The 20,459-nt window shown below is 44.7% G+C and overlaps 1 protein-coding gene across 50 annotated transcripts in view; it reads right to left on the bottom strand.

Moving 5' to 3' along the window:
* dip2cb (DIP2 acetate--CoA ligase C (putative) b) overlaps positions 1-20,459 on the bottom strand; it is a 245,213-nt gene that overhangs the window by 36,115 nt on the left and 188,639 nt on the right. For all 50 annotated transcript variants that reach the window (XM_090182162.1, XM_090182176.1, XM_090182168.1 and 47 more), the window contains exons 9-14: positions 12,909-13,000; positions 9,524-9,634; positions 5,433-5,556; positions 4,354-4,463; positions 1,777-1,879; positions 56-120 (exon numbers count right to left, since the gene is read on the bottom strand). In XM_090182162.1, the coding sequence (XP_090038288.1) occupies positions 56-120; positions 1,777-1,879; positions 4,354-4,463; positions 5,433-5,556; positions 9,524-9,634; positions 12,909-13,000 (605 nt within the window). The remainder of the gene's footprint in view (positions 1-55; positions 121-1,776; positions 1,880-4,353; positions 4,464-5,432; positions 5,557-9,523; positions 9,635-12,908; positions 13,001-20,459) is intronic.

Below are 20,459 nucleotides of genomic sequence, written 5' to 3'. Positions count from 1 at the left end.
GTGTGTGTGTGTGTCTGTGTGAAACCCATTGAAAGCCCAGCTGGTTGGTCCTCACAGTGAGAATGCCATGCCACAGCCCCACGTCCTTCTTAAAGTCTAATACATTCACTATGGTCTCAGCTGCAGGAGAGACAGGGAGAGAGAGAGAGAGAGACAGAGAGAGAGAGAGAGAGAGAGACAGGGAGAGAGAGAGAGACAGGGAGAGAGAGAGACAGGGAGAGAGAGAGACAGGGAGAGAGAGAGAGAGAGAGACAGGGAGAGAGAGAGAGAGAGAGACAGGGAGAGAGAGAGAGACAGGGAGAGAGAGAGAGAGAGAGACAGAGAGAGAGAGAGACAGGGAGAGAGAGAGAGAGACCGAGAGAGAGAGAGAGACCGAGAGAGGCAGGAGAGAGAGAGAGAGAGACCGAGAGAGACCGAGAGAGACAGGGAGAGACCGAGAGAGACAGGGAGAGACCGAGAGAGAGAGGCAGAGCGAGAGAGAGGCAGAGCGAGAGAGAGGCAGAGCGAGAGAGAGGCAGAGCGAGAGAGAGGCAGGAAGCGAGAGAGAGGCAGGAAGCGAGAGAGAGGCAGGAAGCGAGAGAGAGAGAGACAGTAAGAGAGAGACAGAGAGAGAGAGAGACAGGAGAGAGAGAGACACAGGAGAGAGAGAGACAGGAGAGAGAGAGGCAGGAGAGAGAGAGGCAGGAAGAGAGAGAGACCGAGAGGCAGAGCGAGAGAGACAGAGGGAAAGAGGCAGAGCAAGAGAGAGACCGAGAGAGAGAGGCAGAGCGAGAGAGAGAGAGAGAGAGAGGGAGGAGAGAGGCAGAGCGAGAGAGAGAGAGAGAGAGAGAGAGAGAGACAGGAAAGAGAGAGAGAGAGAGAGACCGAGAGAGAGGCAGAGCAAGAGAGAGAGACAGTAAGAGAGAGACAGGAAGAGCGAGAGCGAGAGAGATGCCGAGAGCGAGAGCGAGAGAGATGCCGAGAGCGAGAGAGAGCGAGATGCCGAGAGAGAGAGAGCGAGATGCCGAGAGAGAGAGAGAGCGAGATGCCGAGAGAGAGAGAGCGAGATGCCGAGAGAGAGAGAGAGCGAGATGCCGAGAGAGAGCGAGAGCGAGATGCCGAGAGAGAGCGAGATGCCGAGAGAGAGAGAGAGCGAGATGCCGAGAGAGAGAGAGAGCGAGATGCCGAGAGAGAGAGCGAGATGCCGAGAGAGAGAGCGAGATGCCGAGAGAGAGAGCGAGATGCCGAGAGAGAGAGCGAGATGCCGAGAGAGAGAGCGAGATGCCGAGAGAGAGAGGGAGAGTGAGAGAGAGAGACAGGGAGAGCGAGAGAGAGAGACAGGGAGAGCGAGAGAGAGAGAGACAGGGAGAGCGAGAGAGAGAGAGACAGGGAGAGCGAGAGAGAGAGAGACAGGGAGAGCGAGAGAGAGAGAGAGAGACAGGGAGAGCGAGAGAGAGAGACAGGGAGAGCGAGAGAGAGACATAACAGAGAACAAGAGAGTTTAATCCAACAGTGGCATCAAACAGTAACCATGAAACATGACACATTAGATTAGATGTACACAATACAAGATTACTGTGAGATACGGGGTTTAGAACAATGACTGTGAAAAGCACAATGCCCAGACAAGCGAAAGAGGTAAAGAGATAAAAGGAGAAATAGAAGCCAATTGTAATGAAGAATTATCTTTAATGCATGTCTCCTGTAGGACGGAGAATTGAAAAAAAGGATACTTCGAGAGTCTAAGTATTGTGACTTCTGTAGAATGTCTTATAGGAAAGGGGTGCATAAACCCACCTTCTGTGTATCCACAGGATTGGGTGAGGGCCTGACAGTGAGTCAGCAGAGCGATCCTCATCACCGTCACTCCCAGCACACTGCCATCTTTACACGTCTTATACTGTAGTGAAGAGGAGAGAGAGAGAGAGAGAGAGAGAGAGAGAGAGAGAGAGAGAGAGAGAGAGAGAGAGAGAGAGAGAGAGAGAGAGAGAGAGAGAGAGAGAGAGAGAGAGAGAGAGAGAGAGAGAGAGAGAGAGAGAGAGAGAGAGAGAGAGAGAGAGAGAGAGAGAGAGAGAGAGAGAGAGAGAGAGAGAGAGAGAGAGAGAGAGAGAGAGAGGAGAGAGAGAGAATGAGAAAGAGAGAGAGAGGAGAGAGAGAGAATGAGAAAGAGAGAGAGAGGAGAGCAAGAGCGTGAGAGAAAGGGACAGTGAAAGAGAGAAAGGAGAGCGAGAGAGAAAGAGAGAAAGAGAGAAGGAGTCAGGATGTGGTGTATCACATTACTGTCACAATCACAAATCAGCAACACATCAACACAGCCCATCATATCCACCTCCTGTACAATCATGTTGTTGGATGGTACCCGCTTCTTACTGTACAGACAACCCACACGGCTCGTAAGCTGACAAAGACTACTGTTAAATATCTGATTCATTATCAGTCACTAGTATTGACAATATCCATAATGCTACTTGGCATATGATGTCCTCATTTGTTTTCACTACTTTTTACACACCTCCAGGTGTACAGTAAGTGCTATTTTTATGCTGAGAAAGTCATTCTGTCTATAACAAATGGTGCGGTAACGTCCCGTCTTTAAGACCAGACCTTTCCCAGTCCTATAGTAGACACATAGTAGTAGATCTAGGAAGGGCAACGACAATCTTTCCTCTAATAAAGCCTTGATGCGGTCTCGGCCAGTCTTCTCCAGTCAGTCTGATGAACGACCACAGCGCTAGCCTGGATCAATGGGAGAAGACAACAAAACATAAACACTATACAGACTACTGTCCGTATTCTCCCCTGACTGAGTACTGAGACCGTTCTCATATCTGTCTGAGGGCTGATGGGCCTTAGTCAAAAGTAGTGCACTACATAGGGAATGGGGTGCCATTTGGAACGCAGGCCGAAACTCAGGAATGGATCAGACATTCATTCTTCATCGTATATTTGATCTCAACCAAACTAAAATGGGGAGAACAGCTCTCAACATTTAGATGGATTACACCATTGATTTGTATCTGCACTAAGAGACAGGGAGATGGAACAAAAATATGAAAAGTTAGTCCGTCATTAGGCTAAGTCATTAAAACAGAATCTATCATGCTCTATATATCTCACAGACTATCTGAGGTAGTACCACGTTGAGAGGAGTGATGCATAGCACGTCCAGATATCTGCTCAGCCATACGTCTAGCTAGCGATGCACGACTACGAAAACAACCATTTGTCTAAAAGATTAGGACTACAGCAAAATATTTCTGGAGTTATTTTCCTTTGTAGATGTGACAAGGCGATTTCTTCTAAGCCATTGCTGAATGAAGAGCGTACTAGAAAAATGTGCGGACTGAGTAGGAAAGTACCATGCATGTGCCAAAAGTACAACAAAAAAAAGGTCACTATTCACTACCGCCATTTTGGATTCGGTCTCCACTGGAACAAACAAAATGGACCTGTTTCACACAGCACCCTATTTTACAGAACCTGGTCAAAAGTAGTGCACTACATGGGGAATAGGGTGTCAGTTGGGACACAACCTCTCTCTGCCGTCTGACCTGACGACGTTTCCAATCATTTTCTTCCCTCTTATTTCATCGTGATCATTTCAATCACTTCACAATGAGCATAGAATATCTTCGCCTCCGGTTGAATTACCTCCTCGCTGCATAAAAAAAAAGAGTTAATTAAGACAAATCACATTAGATTACTGGATTGACTGGTCTTAGGTCACCTCCCAAATAGCACCCTATTCCATTTATAGTACACTACTTTTGACCAGGAACCTGGTCAAAAATAGTGCACTACATAGGGAACAGGGTGTCGTTTGGGAAAAACACTTGGTCTCTCATACAGAAGCAGCAACGGAATATCCAATCCCCAGAAAGACACTTGTAATCAAACCCCATGAAGCATATTGATCTGCAATTAGAAGGCCTGAAATTATCACACCAAACAAGAGCCATTTGCAGGTGGTCTAGATTTCCCTATGAGAGCTGTGCACACAGCATAGCGTAGCAGGAATTGATGTTGACTAGGATCTGTAGGACGTTGAGGGAGATCTACTGTAGCTGGAGTTGAAGTAATAACAGCAACACCCTGCCGTCTTCATCATGAATGATTCATCAAATCAATGGAGACCGCAGTCTATCCAATCCTTCTCTGACTGTCAAGAGTGAGACACGTATTTAACAGACCCAGGAGAATATTGAGGTCTCAGTCAATGGGAGTAAAAGGCACAAAATACAAATATTATTGTGGTGGTGAACTTTACCTATTAAGTCTTCTGACATGACCTGGCACAAGTTTGGAACATCTTGAAATACATTTATATTATTGCACAAGGCACAAGCCCTCAAAAGACATAAAGCTGTGGGTCACCTCAATATAGGCCGTCTCGTTATTCGCATCCTTGATATGTGGGAACCAGTCTCTGGGGGGTTTGGATAAGTGCTTGGATTCAGTCACAAACCACAGCAGCTTTGGCCAGCCTGGATGGAGATAGAGACAGAATAATTCAAGAGAAAAGTAAAGACAACCGTAAAGGAAGTCGAGGCATTAGAGAGCCTGTCAGAATCTGCCATTTAACGTGATGTGATTACCCTGATGCGATCAATGACCACTCATCCCTAATGAGGCTGGGACTGCGTTCCAAATGACACCCTATTCCCTACAGGGGGCACTACTTTCGACCAGGGCCCTTAGGGTGCCATTTGGGATGCAGAATGGGTCTGGCCCCAGTACTATGGGGATTCCACAGCCAGCCCTCTACTCAGCCCTGACTCAGGTTCTCAATCTATGCTAAAAGAATAGCTTTAAATCCACTGTCTGGCGTCATGTTGCTATTTATACAGCCATTACTGAAGAGCAGGCACAAGGCATTAATCACACTGAGCCCTCTCTCTCCCCTCTCTCTGCTCCCTCCAGCCTTCCTTCTCATCTCACTACCCTATATTCCTCTCTCTGTTCCCCCCTTTTTCCCTCTCTCTCCTCATCCATCTCTCCCAGTCTGACTGCTCTGTTCTCCACGCAGTGGGCCATTCTATATGCAGGATCTTCTGTCTACTACAGCAAACCTCCCCTCTTATTCAATCCCATTACTCTGCTGCCTGCCTGTCTGTCCTTCCATTCCAATAAGTCTCTCCATTTGTTTCAGAGGGGAGCAATAAAATCACTGGAGCCCGGGTGAAACTCAAAACCGGTTCGATATCAGTGTTTAATTTCAATCCATGCTGGCACTACAGAACCTCATTCTGCTATAACCATAGAAATATCATTACTAAATTCCTAAATTCAGTATTCCCCATTGAAGTCAATGGGGCTGTGATGGTGAACAGACAACATATGCTACCATGGCTGTAGCATCTCCTGAAAACCCATCAGACCATCTCACGTATGACAGCATATGACAGGGGCACATCATGCGGTGATGTGCTACACACATTGACACGGTCACTTACCTTTGAACTGTGGAATTTCCCCCGTGGGACTCTTAGGAAGGCCTTTATGGCAGGCGTCGCTCGTCAAGGCAACCGTCACCCCACAGCTCCCCAGCAGAAAGCCTATCTGCTGGCTCCCTGCATCCTGGAGAGGGAAGAGAGGAGAGAGGCAAAGGACGAATCATTGCTTTTTTCCCATATTGTACATGGAGCATGTGTTTATGTTCAGTGTATTCATAAATCCATGAATGATCATAATGCAAAATATAGTACTGTACAAACATCATAAGGTATACTGTGAAACCCCTCCGTCTTTGCTCTGGTGTTTTACGACTATCAAGAGTGTATATTTAGGTTAGAAAAACAGTTATATTATCCCACTGTTCACTTACTGCATGGTCATGTGTAGCCTGCGCTCTCTGTCTCGCTCTCAGACATTGTGTGGGTGCAGGAATAAACCCACACAGGCTCATATGGAGTAGATAGCAACACTAATAGAAGCAGGCCCTGCAGCTCTGACATCACAGCCTGTTCTGCTGTGCAGCTAGGGGGTTTCCTATTCCTACACTACAGTATACAGCCACTGTCTCAGCCTCTCCATCACAGCTGCTCTCTCGGTCTCTGATAAACTGGTCTCTGATAAACTGGGCTCACAGCCCTGCCTCTCGTCCCGCCTGCCTACCTCTTCCCGCCCGCCTGCCTACCTCTTTCTTTCTGCCTCTTTCTTCCTGCCTGCCTGCCTCTCTTCCTTCCCGCCTGCCTGCCTCTCTTCCTTCCCGCCTGCCTGCCTCTCTTCCTTCCCGCCTGCCTGCCTCTCTTCCTTCCCGCCTGCCTGCCTCTCTTCCTTCCCGCCTGCCTGCCTCTCTTCCTTCCCGCCTGCCTGCCTCTCTTCCTTCCCGCCTGCCTGCCTCTCTTCCTTCCCGCCTGCCTGCCTCTCTTCCTTCCCGCCTGCCTGCCTCTCTTCCTTCCCGCCTGCCTGCCTCTCTTCCTTCCCGCCTGCCTGCCTCTCTTCCTTCCCGCCTGCCTGCCTCTCTTCCTTCCCGCCTGCCTGCCTCTCTTCCCGCCTGCCTGCCTCTCTTCCCGCCTGCCTGCCTCTCTTCTGGACTGGCTGCATCAGATAAACAGTGAAATAGTTAATTGAGCTGGGATGAAGAGAGACAGACAAGGAGATAGAAAGAGACAACAGACAGAAATCAGAGGGAGAGAAACAGAGGGAGAGAAAGAGCGAAGAGTGATGTGTGAGTAAGCAAGATGGGGGAAAAGGCAGAGAGGTGTGAGAGGTGGTAGGGGGGAAAACACTCCCCAGCGGCACACGGTGATGTCATTTTGAATAGTTCCTCGTGTTCATGCTAGAGACATACCGTTTCTTGTCCTGGCTGCAGCTCAATTTCTATCCATATAAAGCTTGCGCCTATTCCATAACATAGGGCTTGTAATAGCAGGATTTTTTTTGTATTTTACCCCCTTTTTCGATCTCATCGCTGCAACTCCCCAACAGGCTCAGGAGAGGCGAAGGTCATGAGTCCTCCGAAACATGACCCGCCAAATCACACTCCTCAACACCTGCCCACCCAGAAGCCAGCCGCACCAATGTGTCAGAGGAAACACCGTTCAACTGGCGACCGGGGTCAGCCTGCAGGCACCCGGCCCGCCACAAGGAGTCGCTAGCGCGCGATGAGCCAAGTACAGCCCCACCGGCCAAACCTAACTCCCCTAACCCGGACGACGCTGGGACAATTGTGCACCGCCCTATGGGACACAGCCCGGGAATGAACTCGGGAGGCCCAACGGTCTTTTTCTACACACGAGGATGCCGACAAGAAAATCGCCACAAAATCGTCTGTAAAACCCGAAGCGTTTGTGCTACAAACTAAACCACCATCGAATGATGACTCTCACGAAGACGACAAGCTTTACGTCAGACGTCTGAACTCATTTTGAAGAGGTCGCCTCACAAACCCGACGGTCCAGACCGACCCGTTGGAGCTACAAGCTAATATGTCACCAATATCAGAGCTTTCTCCGTTCCCTACATACTGTAATATCAAGAAGAATGAGCCCTTCAGTGTTCAACCCACGCTCCCATTACAAATGTTCCTGTAAATCGCAGAAATGAATTGCTTGCCACATTTTCCATTATTATTGTAGCATAACATAATAAAATGGTTTGAGGAACAGCTGAATGATCCCAGCTTGAGTGTGATGACTACAGTATACGAGTACACTATCAGCGAGGTTCCCCCACAGAGAGTGAAACTACAAAGTCTTGTTTAATAATGCCAATTGGATCCAGATGCTGAAGAGCCATAATGGCCGTCTGGTTTCTCTACGGCACTCCCCAGAGATATTACACCATGACAACTGTAAGCAAGGAAAGTAAGCCTTTCCGAGCCAGAATGGCCCATAGGGCTCGAGCCTGTCCCTGTTTCTGTAGCGTGAGGCAGCTTTGGCGTACAAGTACACCCCCTGGACAGGACTTTAGTCACACAAGTGTTAATAAGCCAAGTTACTCCCTCTGAGCACACAGCAGTTACATCTCTTTAGTCCTAGTCATAACTTCATTTCTGAATAAAAACCTGTATGCATCAAAAACACACCCGATTCCTATGGGCCCTGGTCAAAAGTAGCACACTATAGAGAATACGGTGGCATTTGGGACAAACTCTGTGCTCTTGCACTGTAGCGTAGCACACATCAACAGGCCACTGACTGCTCTCTCTCTGGATGTCCTCCACCTCCCCCAGACCTCTCTATGGCCACGATGAAAAGCTTTGATCCTCTGACTGAACGACAGAGCCAGATCTGGTGAAAGTCACACTAGGACGTGAGCAGCCTCATAAGAGAAGAACATACAGGAGACTACACTCTTGTATTTGGATTTAAACTTAAATGTACATACTTCATCTCAATGAGAATAAAACCTCTCTTTTACAAGACAGACCTGTTCACTCGCAAAACAATCCCTCTAGTCTCCTGGTTCTACACACTGCTGGGCAACAGCTATTGTCCACTGACCACCAACTCTACTATTGCTCTGTTGCCCTCAGCTAGGTTTAGACTGTTGTGGTTTGCTGTGATCTAGTGAACTATAAAACAGATGGCTCTCCTATTCTTAGCACTTTGCCCTGTCATATTCAAGGTTAGAACTACCTTTCTATGGGCTCTGATGCTTCTAGCCTTGAGATGCATTTTTGATTACACATTAAAGTGAAATACTGTAGATATGTTAAGTATTGCTTACTAGATGGTGTACAATGAATTCTGGAACCACTTCCTCTTCAAATTCTGCTTTATTCGGGAAATGCTGTTTAGAAGAGGACATTGTATCTTTGTACTCCCTGACAAAGGCCATGCAGCCGAAACGCGTCTGAGTTTTTAAAACTTGGTTTCCAAGGAACACGCCATACAAATAAAGGCATTTTAATTAATTATATGAAGAGTGCTATGGTCCTACTTTCTTTTTGATGACCAACTCTGACTTCACCAGACAAAAGGACTAGACTGATCTCCTTAGTACATGGATCGGCAACTGCCGGCCCGCCACCCACCTTTAGAAGGTCCTCGGATCAACCCCAATGGTGTTCGATGGGGTTGAGGTCAGGGCTCTGTGCAGGTCAGTCAAGTGTAGCTGGAATAGCCGAATGCACAAATTTGAAGGGGTGTCCATATACTTTTGACTATATTGTGTAGCTACACACGTAGCACTGACAGCAAAGGGCCAAGTTTACAAGGCTACAGTACCTCTGCTCTTTTCTCTTTGTTACATCATGACAGTTGACACCCTACTGTCAACACTTATGAAGAGAATGAGTCCTATGACTGCCCGACCTCTTTGGTCCAAATGCTAACATTGCTTCACCTCTCATTCCCTTTTCCTCCTGTTATTCCTGAGTCCCAAATGGCACCCTATTCTCTATACAGTGCACTACTTTTCATTAGAGCTGCATGGGCCCTGGTAGAAAGAAGTGCACTACATCATAGGGCGCCATTTGGGACACAAATGTTGTACTAAAAAGGGGAACTCCACCTGTCTTTCCTTTCATGCTGCTGGCCTCAATGACCCAGGAGGACACACACGTACAGTGTGTGTGTGTGTGTGTGTGTGTCCTTACTTTTCTCGTAAGTGGCACTTCGATTGGCACAGGGACAACCTCCGCCAGGAGGCAGCCATAAAAGGCAACCATGAAGGCAGCCGGGTCGTTGTTGGGAAAGACCAGAGCCACCTGTGGACAGATAAATCACAAAGGTTAGACAGAGTGAAATGGTAATTATATAATAGTAATGGTCAAGGGGCACTAACCCACCCTTATAGAAATGGTTGATTACCAATAGATATCCTGTAGACGTATTCTGATTTGTGGAAAATAACTCATAAGCTCTGATAACTGAACAGATAATGGTTTAGGCCAGTGTTGTGATGTCGGAAAGCCCCAAATAGAGACGATCTCCAAAATATGACATCCTACGATATGAAAACAACAAATGGTAAGTTTTCCAACTTGAAAGAAAGGAGATTTGAATAGAAAATGGAAACACTTGATACGCTCTGATAATCTAAGATCTGTAAATGTGCCTCCATTGGTTAAGTTGCCGCAGAAAATCTATATGTCTGAAATCTCACCGCTTATTGTAAACTGAGGAGAGCATGACTAAGTCTTAGGTCAGTGTTGTCATGACAACAACCCCCCAAATAGAGCCCAAACTCAACATCTCCTAAAATATGACTACGTGCCAAGTAATATATGAAAGCATGCTGCTAACGTTATCATCCCATGAGCCCGGAGTCAGTCAGTCTGTTGAGGGAGTTTTCCACCCAGTGACAGATGATCAGCGATGTCTAAACCGTGTTCACACAGGGGGGCCTTTTTTCTCCTCAACACTGGAGCAACAACATTAGATTCTGTCCCAAATGGCACCCTATTTCCTACATAGGGCTCTGGTCAAAAGCAGTGCACTATAAAGAGAATAGGGTGCCATGTGGGACGGGACGCTGGCTTTGCCTACAAAAGGGGCTGATTGAGCTTCAGCAGCGAGGCAGGCAGCCTTATCAGAACAGTGGAATTGTGAACTCTCACCGAGCATCTGGGCTCTTGCTCTCTCCCTCTCAAATTCAACAGGGGCTTTATTGGCATGGGAAACATATGTTTACATTGCCAAAGCAAGTGAAATAAACAAACAAAAGTGAGAAGAAATTCTCTCCCTCTCTGATAAAAGCCAACGCTATCTCCCCTAGACACTTTCATCTGCCTAATGCAGCTCTCTCCTCTCCAGCAGGCCCCGACACAGGAGGAGAGCAGGACAGCACAGCTCACTGATGGATAGATCACATCACAGAATCACAATGCTTCTCAACACAAAAAGAGGGCAACTTCCTAGATCCAGGAAGTCATGCCATCATTCGAAATAACAATTTGTCCTTAATTGACCTGCCTGGTAAAATAAGGGTTGACTAAAAATACATAAATAAATAACAAATATCCTGTTCAATAGATTTCTGTCTGGAGACAGTGGATAGTGGCGTCATTGGAACGCTTATCTGGTGCTAGTGCATGTTGGATCAGATGTGCACCAGGTTGCATTCTGGCCTGGGAGCAGGGGTGATAACAGTGTGTGTGTGTGTGTGTGTGTGTGTGTGTGTGTGTGAGTGAGAGAGAGAGATAACAGTAAACTTAACACTAAGTGCTGTTAATGGCTCCCATGTTGGACAGAGAGCCATGATATACTGTAGCTCTGATTAGACAGCATCTGGGGGGTGAAACAGAGTGCACCTGTCTGGATGGAACACAGCATTACCTTACTGCATGTCCTCTACATTATCTGAGTCTCAAATGCCTCAAACCATATTCCCTTCACAGAGCACTACTTTTGACTGGAGCCCTATGGCTTTATGCGCAAAAGGAGAGTAAATCATTTCTGGGTGCTGTTAAATCTTTTTTGCAGAGCTTTTCAATGTCACCTTGCAAAATGCAGGTTTTCTTCCATTTCTGTGTTGTCAGCTGTGACTCATCCCATTCTGCTAAACCTCCAAGCAGCTCTAGTGGGACTTATGAGCTTCAATAAACTATTTTTTATGAAAAGTATAATCAATGCTACTTTATAATTTACAGGGAGGGGTGGGAGAATAAACTTTCTGTACAGTAATTAACCGTTCCTCTCTAGTTAATGAGGAAACACACTCATAGCACCAGCTTGCTTGCGTCCCAAATGCAATCCTTTTCCTTTTATGGTGCACTTCTTTTGAGCATACGGTCACAGGGCTCTGGTCTACAGTAGGGCACTTAAAAGGAACTGGGGTGCCACTTGGGATGCAAACATTGACTTAGTTTCCTACCCAGCAAACGAAGGGGAACAAACCTAGATGAAAGAAACAAAGCAACATCCTCAAAATAGGATGGATGCTGAGGAGAATTGAGTCAATGGTGGCATCCCTATATTGTGCGTCCCTATTCCCTATATTGTGCACCACTTCGTGCACTATGCAGGGAATAGGGTGCCATTTTGGGACGCGACCAATACGGTTGCCTTTTAGTAATGCACAAGTACCGGTATATCAAATAGCAGGAAAAAAAAAGAGTGGGGCAGTATGGTTCTTCATTACAATCCTTACTTGTAATTCAAAGCTGGTGACATGTTGTGTAAATGGATACCTTAAGTGGTAAATCACTTTCATTTGAGAAGAAAGGATTGCAGCAGTAGCACAGAGAGCAGTAGCACACAGAGAGCAGTAAAACAGAGAGCAGTAGCACACAGAGTGAACAGTAGCACAGAGAAGAGTAGCACAGAGAACAGTAACACACAGAGTGCAGTAGCACACAGAGAGCAGTAGCACACAGAGAGCAGTAGCACAGAGAACAGTAGCACAGAGAGCAGTAGCACAGAGAGCAGTAGCACAGAGAGCAGTAGCACAGAGAGCAGTAACACAGAGAACAGTAGCACAGAGAACAGTAGCACAGAGAACAGTAACACAGAGAACAGTAACACAGAGAACAGTAGCACAGAGAACAGTAGCACAGAGAACAGTAGCACAGAGAGCAGTAGCACAGAGAGCAGTAACACAGAGAGCAGTAACACAGAGAACAGTAACACAGAGAACAGTAGCACAGAGAACAGTAGCACAGAGAACAGTAGCACAGAGAACAGTAGCACAGAAGATCTAAAGGGAGAGCATACAGTAACTCAGATACTGTACGTCACGTGGAATAACATTCATGTTGGGTAACATAAGTAGCCAGAGAAGTACCAAATCCCAGAAGGACTGCAGTAATACACACCAGGCAGTGTCCTGAGCCTGAACACAGGAGATTAAGCCTGGTGGCTGGTGCTTATCTTGGACACTGGGGTGGACATGATGCTGCTTGATGCTCTGTAAGCCCTGCTCTTTGAATGTAGACACAGGGGCTGGAGCTCACACACAGGCCTCTTCACCCAGTCTCTCTGCCCTTCTCCCTCACCCATACCTCCCCATTCACTCCCTCCATCCTCCCCCCCTTCACTCACCCGGTCTCCAGGTCTGAGCATGGGTTCCTGCTTGCTCCCCAGCTTGTGGAGGATGTTATAGGCCACCTTCATACTCCGCGTCCAGAGTTTTCCTACAGGGACCAATCAAAATAAACACTGGTTATCGATCTGTTTCAGAGGCTGTGGATCCAGGACAAAGACGGCAGCATGTTTGTAATAGACTCACTCCAAACCACCCCAGGAGGAAGAGGAAACAGAGAGCACATCAAAGAGCAGCATGGGAAACAATAACATGTAGGCTACTTGAGTAGGTCATGTTTGAAAAGTACAATAAATGGACAATACAATCTCGTATTTTATCTCATCGTAGGAATCTCTGGTTAGTCGGTGATAATGTTTTAGCATTTTCCAGGATATGAAGGTAACTTGAACCTCCCTTTTTGGATGATGAAATAACTATTTGGCTCAAAATTAAGTCACAAATGAGGAAAGTTCTTTTAGTCTTCAGACAACTGAAATGTTTCTGGGATAGGTGTTTAGTTGGACAAGTTGAATGCTCCATTCAGCATTGCTGTGAGTGTTGTGTTAGGTGACTGATGGCAGTTCTGTGTATAATTCAACATGGCAGATGCAGATATTATGCATGATCAATCTCCTGTAATGGTGTGTTGTTCTGTACTCCAAACGAGTCTTTTGATTTCCATCAGAATTAATGAATTAGGGCGGGAGGGAGAGAGGGAGGGGGTGGAGGGAGGGAGGGAGCGGAGGGACCCGGGGGATTGAGCAGAGGGGCGGAGGGACCCCAGGGGGATTGAGCTTCAAGTGGGGGGAAGAAACGACAAAGAAAAAGCATTTGTATTAGTATTAATGAGAAAGCAAACAACTTGCCGGTGTTGTAGTCATCACAGCACACCGTAGCAAAATGTTTTAATCCGTTGTGTAATGGAAAACGAAAATGAGCATTTCTTATTGGACAAGTTCAGATGGTCTGTCCCTGTTTCAGTCGGTTTTCTTCCATTTGCTTGCTAATGATTAGGACCCGGCTCTCATCTGCCTGGTTACTGTAACTATTCTCCCGATGCTGAGAGGAAAAGAAAGCCGAGGGTGTTCCTTGGAGGTTTGAGCTTGCATGGTGACAGTGTCCATGCGACGGTTCGCGTCTGTTTGCGTCTCAAACTGCACCCTATTCCCTTTAGAGTGCTCAAATTTTTCCCCACAGCCCTATGGGCCCTGGTCAAAAGCAGTACACTAAAACAGGGTATGGGGTGCCATTTGGGACTGGGTTTTCCTTTGAGGGCTGACTGACTCAGTGGTGGCATGGGGACTGGGTGACATCAGAACTGGCAGCCTGGGAAGTGCTGAGTCAGATGACAACTTCACTCTAGGGATGGACATGAATAGAGTACTCGAATGGACGCCAAAGCTCGGTCTCTAACCAGAGAGCACATTTTTTTCAAATAACCTTAAACTATTTGGTGGAATGTGCTTTGTGGCTGCCCAAACGAGCAAGTGAAATTGTCTTGAAAACTACGTTCATTTGCTTTGAGTCTAGTGTTCCATTTGTACATGTGCATTTGCGTGGCACAACAAAAATAAACCAAGCATCACACCGTTCTTCTCCCTAAATTCCCTTTCCCCTTCATATCTCATTCACTCAATTGCGTTCCGACCGCACACACAAGCTCCCATTAGGCCTACCCAAATAAATGCTCATAAAAAAACGGATCTAACTCATTGGGTACATAAGCTAGATTTCTTGCCAAATGACAACAGTTTTATCACAAATTCAAAATGGACAAGTCGATTGAAGTAGGAAAATATAAGTTCCAACAACAATCTGCAGTTTTGAGATAATTGCGTTCTGTCTATTTTCCGCTTAAGCTACTTTTCAAACGGCCAGTGCCATTTAGAATTGGTTAGCGTAGGCTATAACCCCCACACACATACATGTTCCCCACTCAAAATATGCAAAAACATCAATTGTCTAAAGACAAAGAGCGTATTTTCATCAGAATCATTAAGCCTAGGTCTACTCATCAAACTGATGTCGTGGCCGTAATTCATCATGCAGTTCATCAACACTGTTCATCCATTTAGAAAATTCCAAAGAACAGGTAGAACAAACTAAATTGAAAACTAAATTATCCAGTTGATATTACGGTAAAAAAAGCATCTTAAATGGCACTTACTTTATTGACTGAATTTACTGTATGTGGGGCAATTTAGTAATTATGATCTGTTATTTGTAATGGTTATGATAAATTAGGGTTAACTCTTTACTTAACACAACATTATGACATGGTCACAACCCTGTCATAACATGGTCCTCCTAACACTGTAACATGGTCCTCCTAACACTGTAACATGGTCCTCCTAACACTGTAACATGGTCCTCCTAACACTGTAACATGGTCCTCTTAACACTGTAACATGGTCCTCCTAACACTGTAACATGGTCCTCCTAACACTGTAACATGGTCCTCCTAACACTGTAACATGGTCCTAACACTGTAACATGGTCCTAACACTGTAACATGGTCCTAACACTGTAACAGGTTGGTCCTAACACTGTAACATGGTCCTAACACTGTAACATGGTCCTAACACTGTAACATGGTCCTAACACTGTAAATAAGGGCATGTACAGTGCCTTCAGAAAGTATTCACCAACCTTGAATTTCTCATTTTGTTGTGTAAGACTGAATATAAAATCAATTAAAATTGAGATTTTTTTGGTCACTAGCCTACACACAATACCTCATGTCAAAATGGAATTATGTTTTTATTTGTATTTTAATTAATTTTATTTTTTACAGATGAATAAAAACATCAAAAGCTGAAATGTCTTCAGTCAATAAGTATTCAACCCCTTTGTTATGGCAAGCCTACATACGTTCAGGAGTAAAAATGTGCTTATCAAGTCAAACAAGTTTAATGGCTGTGATAGGAGAAAACTGAGGACGGATCAACAACATTGTAGTTACTTCACAATACTTACCTAGTTGACAGAGTGAAAAGCAGGAAGCCTGTACAGAATACAACTACTCCAAAACATGCATCCTGTTTGCAACAAGGCATTAAAGTAATACTGCAAACAAATGTGGCAAAGCAATTAAGTTTTGGTCCTGAACACAAAGTGTTATTTTGGGGGCAAATCCAATACAACACAATACACCGAGTACCACTCTCCATATTTTCAAGCATACTGGTGGCTGCATCATGTTATGGATATGGTTATAATCGTTTTTCAGGATAAAAAGAAATGGGGTGGAGTTAAGCACAGGCGAAAACCTGGTTTAGTCTGTTTTCCACCAGACACTGGGAGATGAATTCACCTTTCAGCAGGACAATAACCTAAAACACAAGGCCAAATCTACACTGGAGTTGCTTACCAAGAAGAATGTGAATATACTTTAGTGGCCGAGTTACAGTTTTGACTTAAATCTGCTTCAAAATCTATGGCAAGACCTGAAAATGGTTGTCTAGCAATGATCAACAACCAATTTGAAAGAGCTTGAAGAATTTAGAATTTTTTTTATTTAATCCATTTAGAATATAGGCTGTAACAATAAAATGTGGAATAAGTCAAGGGGTATGAATACTTTGAAGGCATTGTACGTGACCAGTCTATCTGGTTTATATGATTCTAATGGTCATATGCTTCTTGACAGTGTCATAGTGTATTTTCTTAGTCCAAGTAAAGTGACAGGATGGTCATAATGCCTTTTGACAGTGTCAAAGTGTAAAAATATGACTTTAAAGAATTAATTACAACATCAAAGGATTTAAGAAACAAAACCTTGAAATGAAAGGAAACTTCTTGGCAGGGGAAAAAAAACACTGTCATAACCACCCATAAAATAACACAATTTATGACAGGTTATTAGACATATTATGACATGGCTAGGACAGTAAAGTGTTACCAAATTAGGCATTGTTGTGATCTGTTGGCATATAGATATACAAGCACGTTTTTTTCCAGTGCAGGCCTGGTGTTCTAAAAATACACACACACACACACACACACAAGGTTGGGGTCACTTAGAAATGTCCTTGTTTTTGAAGGAAAAGCACATTTTCTGTACATTAAAATAATATAAAATTGAGCAGAAATACAGTGTAGACATTGTTAATGTTATAAAATGACTATTGTAGCTCGAAACGGCAGATTTTTTATGGAATGTCTACATAGGCGTACAGAGGCCCATTATCAGCAACCATCACTCCTGTGTTCCAATGGCACGTTGTGTTAGCTAATCCAAGTTTATCATTTTAAAAAGGCTAATTTATCATTAGAAAACCCTTTTTCAATTATGTCAGCACAGCTGACAACTGTTGTTCTGATTTTAAAGAAGCAATAAAACTGGCCTTCTTTAGACTAGTTGAGTATCTGGAGCATCAGCATTTGTGGGTTCGATTACAGGCTCAAAATGGCCAGAAACAAAGACTTTCTTCTGAAACTCGTCAGTCTATTCTTGTTCTGAGAAATGAAGGCTATTCCATGTGAGAAATTGCCAAGAAACTGAAGATCTCGTACAACGCTGTGTACTACTCCCTTCACAGAACAGCGTAAACTGGCTCTAACCAGAATAGAAAGAGGAGTGGGAGGCCCCGGTGCACAACTGAGCAAGAGGACAAGTACATTAGAGTGTCTAGTTTGAGAAACAGATGCCTCACAACTCGTCAACTGGCAGCTTCATTAAATAGTACCTGCAAAACACCAGTCTCAAAGTCAACATTGAAGCGGCGACTCCGGGATGCTGGCCTTCTAGGCATCCCATTTTCCAGCTACAATAGTTATTTACAACATGAACAATGTCTACACTGTATTTCTGATCAATTTGATGTTATTTTAAATGGAATTTTTTTTGTTGCTTTTCTTTCAAAAACAAGGACATATATATATTTCTGGCATACTCAAGTACGTGAAAAAATAATAATGTGAATACTCGAACAGTCAAAACATCTCAAAATGCCCATCCCTATTCCACACAGAGAGCAGCCTCCACCAACGCCTCAACCACACCTACCCCCATGCTGATGTCACACCTACACTGTGTTTACACCACACTGAGGAGGATGGGGGTGAGGTGTGTGAGTGTGTGTGAGTGAGAGGGTGAATGTGGCTTCTCTTTCTGTCAGTTTGAAATCTCTTTCTGTCAGAGACCTCCAGGCGAGCTTAACCCTACAAACTCAGTGGCTCTCTACTGATTCAATCTACTGCGTAGTAGATTCTACTCAGTCTGGGGAGATTATTTTTTAATCAGCTAGCTATGTCTTTCACTGTGAAATAAAACAACTATTAGAGCTGGATTATTGCATAAACTACTCGGTTTGGGAGTTTGAGATAAACTAATGAGGGCACATGACTCATGCATAATCATCATCTCTATTAATAGATGGTGAATTATGGAGACCATTACCTTCCTAGATACACAGCACTACGTTTCCATGATAAGGGATTTCATATTGGAATTACATAGGCCCAAATGCCACCCTATTCCCTATTTAGGGCACTGCCTTTGAACAGGGCCTATAGGGTTCTGTTCAAAAGTAGTGCACTAGATAGGGAAAAGGGTGGCATGCTTTGTATCTACAGCATTGGAGGGAAATGTCCTCCTATCATGATGCTGTGGTGACCTATCCATCGAGTCGGCCCATCGTTAAATTAAATGGTCGTAATATGTAAATGTGATTTATTTTTTTATTAATCTAAGGATGGCTTAAATGGATACCATTATTTTTGCAATACATAGTGTTCATTTGTAAAGGAGGATGGTATAGATATGGACTAAATTCCCAAAGTTTAAGTGCAGTGTGAGCATTTAGCTAGCCAATTTTGGAGGATAAATTCATGTAATTATCCATCTGTGTTTTTTGGAAACCGAGACAATCATTAGGAGGAATCAATCCCCTATTTCAATAAAAGCTATCAACCATAATTTGATGTTGTAAGCAAACTGTCCATGTCATGAGGTATCACACAGCAGAGAAACCAGAGGAATTAAACAAGCAAAGAGAGGAGGGCAGAGAGAACGATGCAGAGTGAGAGAGAGGGTGTGAGAGTGAGATTCACTCAAGGTTCACTTCAGAGAGTCATATTAAGATTCAGCACTGCACACTGAAGACAGAGTTGTTCACACAGCTCAGGGCCCAGTAGCTCTTGCTCACCCGACCAACAGTCTCTTCCTTCCCAGAGAGCTGGGACTCGACTCTGGGCTCCTGACAAAAGGAAGGCTGTCTGCAGACATTTCACAGCCTGGTGAACATTGTCCGATCAGCCACCACACTTTACAAATCAATATGTTCACACCGACAGCCATACAGACAGAGGACTGACAGACACTGCACTAGTTCCATTGGGGCCTGTTTTAGTGCTGACTGACCGTGTGTCTGCGTACCAAATGGCACCCGAATTCTCTACATGGCGCACTACATAGGGCTCTGGTCAAAAGTAGTGCATTATATAGGAAATATTGTACGTTATTCCTGTAGGGCATGCTGCATGTCTGCCAGTCATGTCTCCACGACTCAGCAGCAGGTTGCACTCTCGGATGCGGTGTGCAGGACTGTCGATGGTTCCACCCCAAACGGCACACTATTCCCTATGTAGTGCACTACTTTCGACCAGGAACCATAGGGCGCCATTTGGGACTCAGCCCTACAGGTTATTTTATTCCCACAGCTTCACAGGGGCCCTTCCCAGCAGCTTGGAATTCATAAGGGCAACTCTACTGAGGCAGAACTTTTCTCTTCAAATCATAGTACAGCCCTCAACCCATAATGAATTTTGAGGTGGGACTTGGGAGAAAAACTTGAATCTAAGTAAGCAGAGGGGAATAGTCGGAGTGTGTATTGTCGCAGTAGTGCAGTGCTGCAACATAACTCAAGACATTCCTGGGTAGTGACCGACTGATAAACAGTGGATTTGATTACATTAACTCTTCATATATCAAGATTCACAATGAACTTTAAAGACCCCTAAGTGAGAGAAATAACATACTATGTTACTGAACTAAATAACTATACAAATGAACTACGTTGCAGTGCTTTTGCCACTGTACGATTTACTTCAAAAAGCATTTTTCCACAAACAATGTACACTGAACAAAAATATAAACGCAACATGTAAAGTGTTGGTCCCATGTTTCATGAGCTGTAATAACAGATCCCAGATATTTCCCATACACACAAAACGCTTACTTCTCTCAAATCAAAAAGCTTCTCACTATTTTGTTTACATCTCTGTTAGTTAGCATTTCTCCTTTGCCAAGGTTTTATTTTATTTATTTATTATTTACCCATTACACAGGTGCACCTTATGCTGGTAACATCTCTATTCTATTCCCAGTGATGTGAAATCTATAGCTTAGTCAATTGACTGATTTCCTTATATGAACTAACTCAGTAAAATCTTTGAAATTCTTACATGTTGCGTTTATATATTTTTGTTCAGCGTACTTGGCGTTCCTTGTGTGGCTGTCATTAATATGATTCAGCGGCAGGTAGCAGTACTGTTAGGTGCTTGCCTGTGTCAAACACGCACAGTTTGGTGCTCGGCTATGCTGAATAAGGTTGGTGGGAAGGCCG

Source organism: Oncorhynchus mykiss, chromosome 8, assembly GCF_057628025.1.
Source record: "Oncorhynchus mykiss isolate SJ-2025 chromosome 8, ASM5762802v1, whole genome shotgun sequence".
In the NCBI taxonomy this organism is placed as follows: Eukaryota; Metazoa; Chordata; class Actinopteri; order Salmoniformes; family Salmonidae; genus Oncorhynchus; species Oncorhynchus mykiss.
Note: the sequence above shows the minus strand (reverse complement) of the source record. Positions and strands in the feature narration are given on the sequence as shown.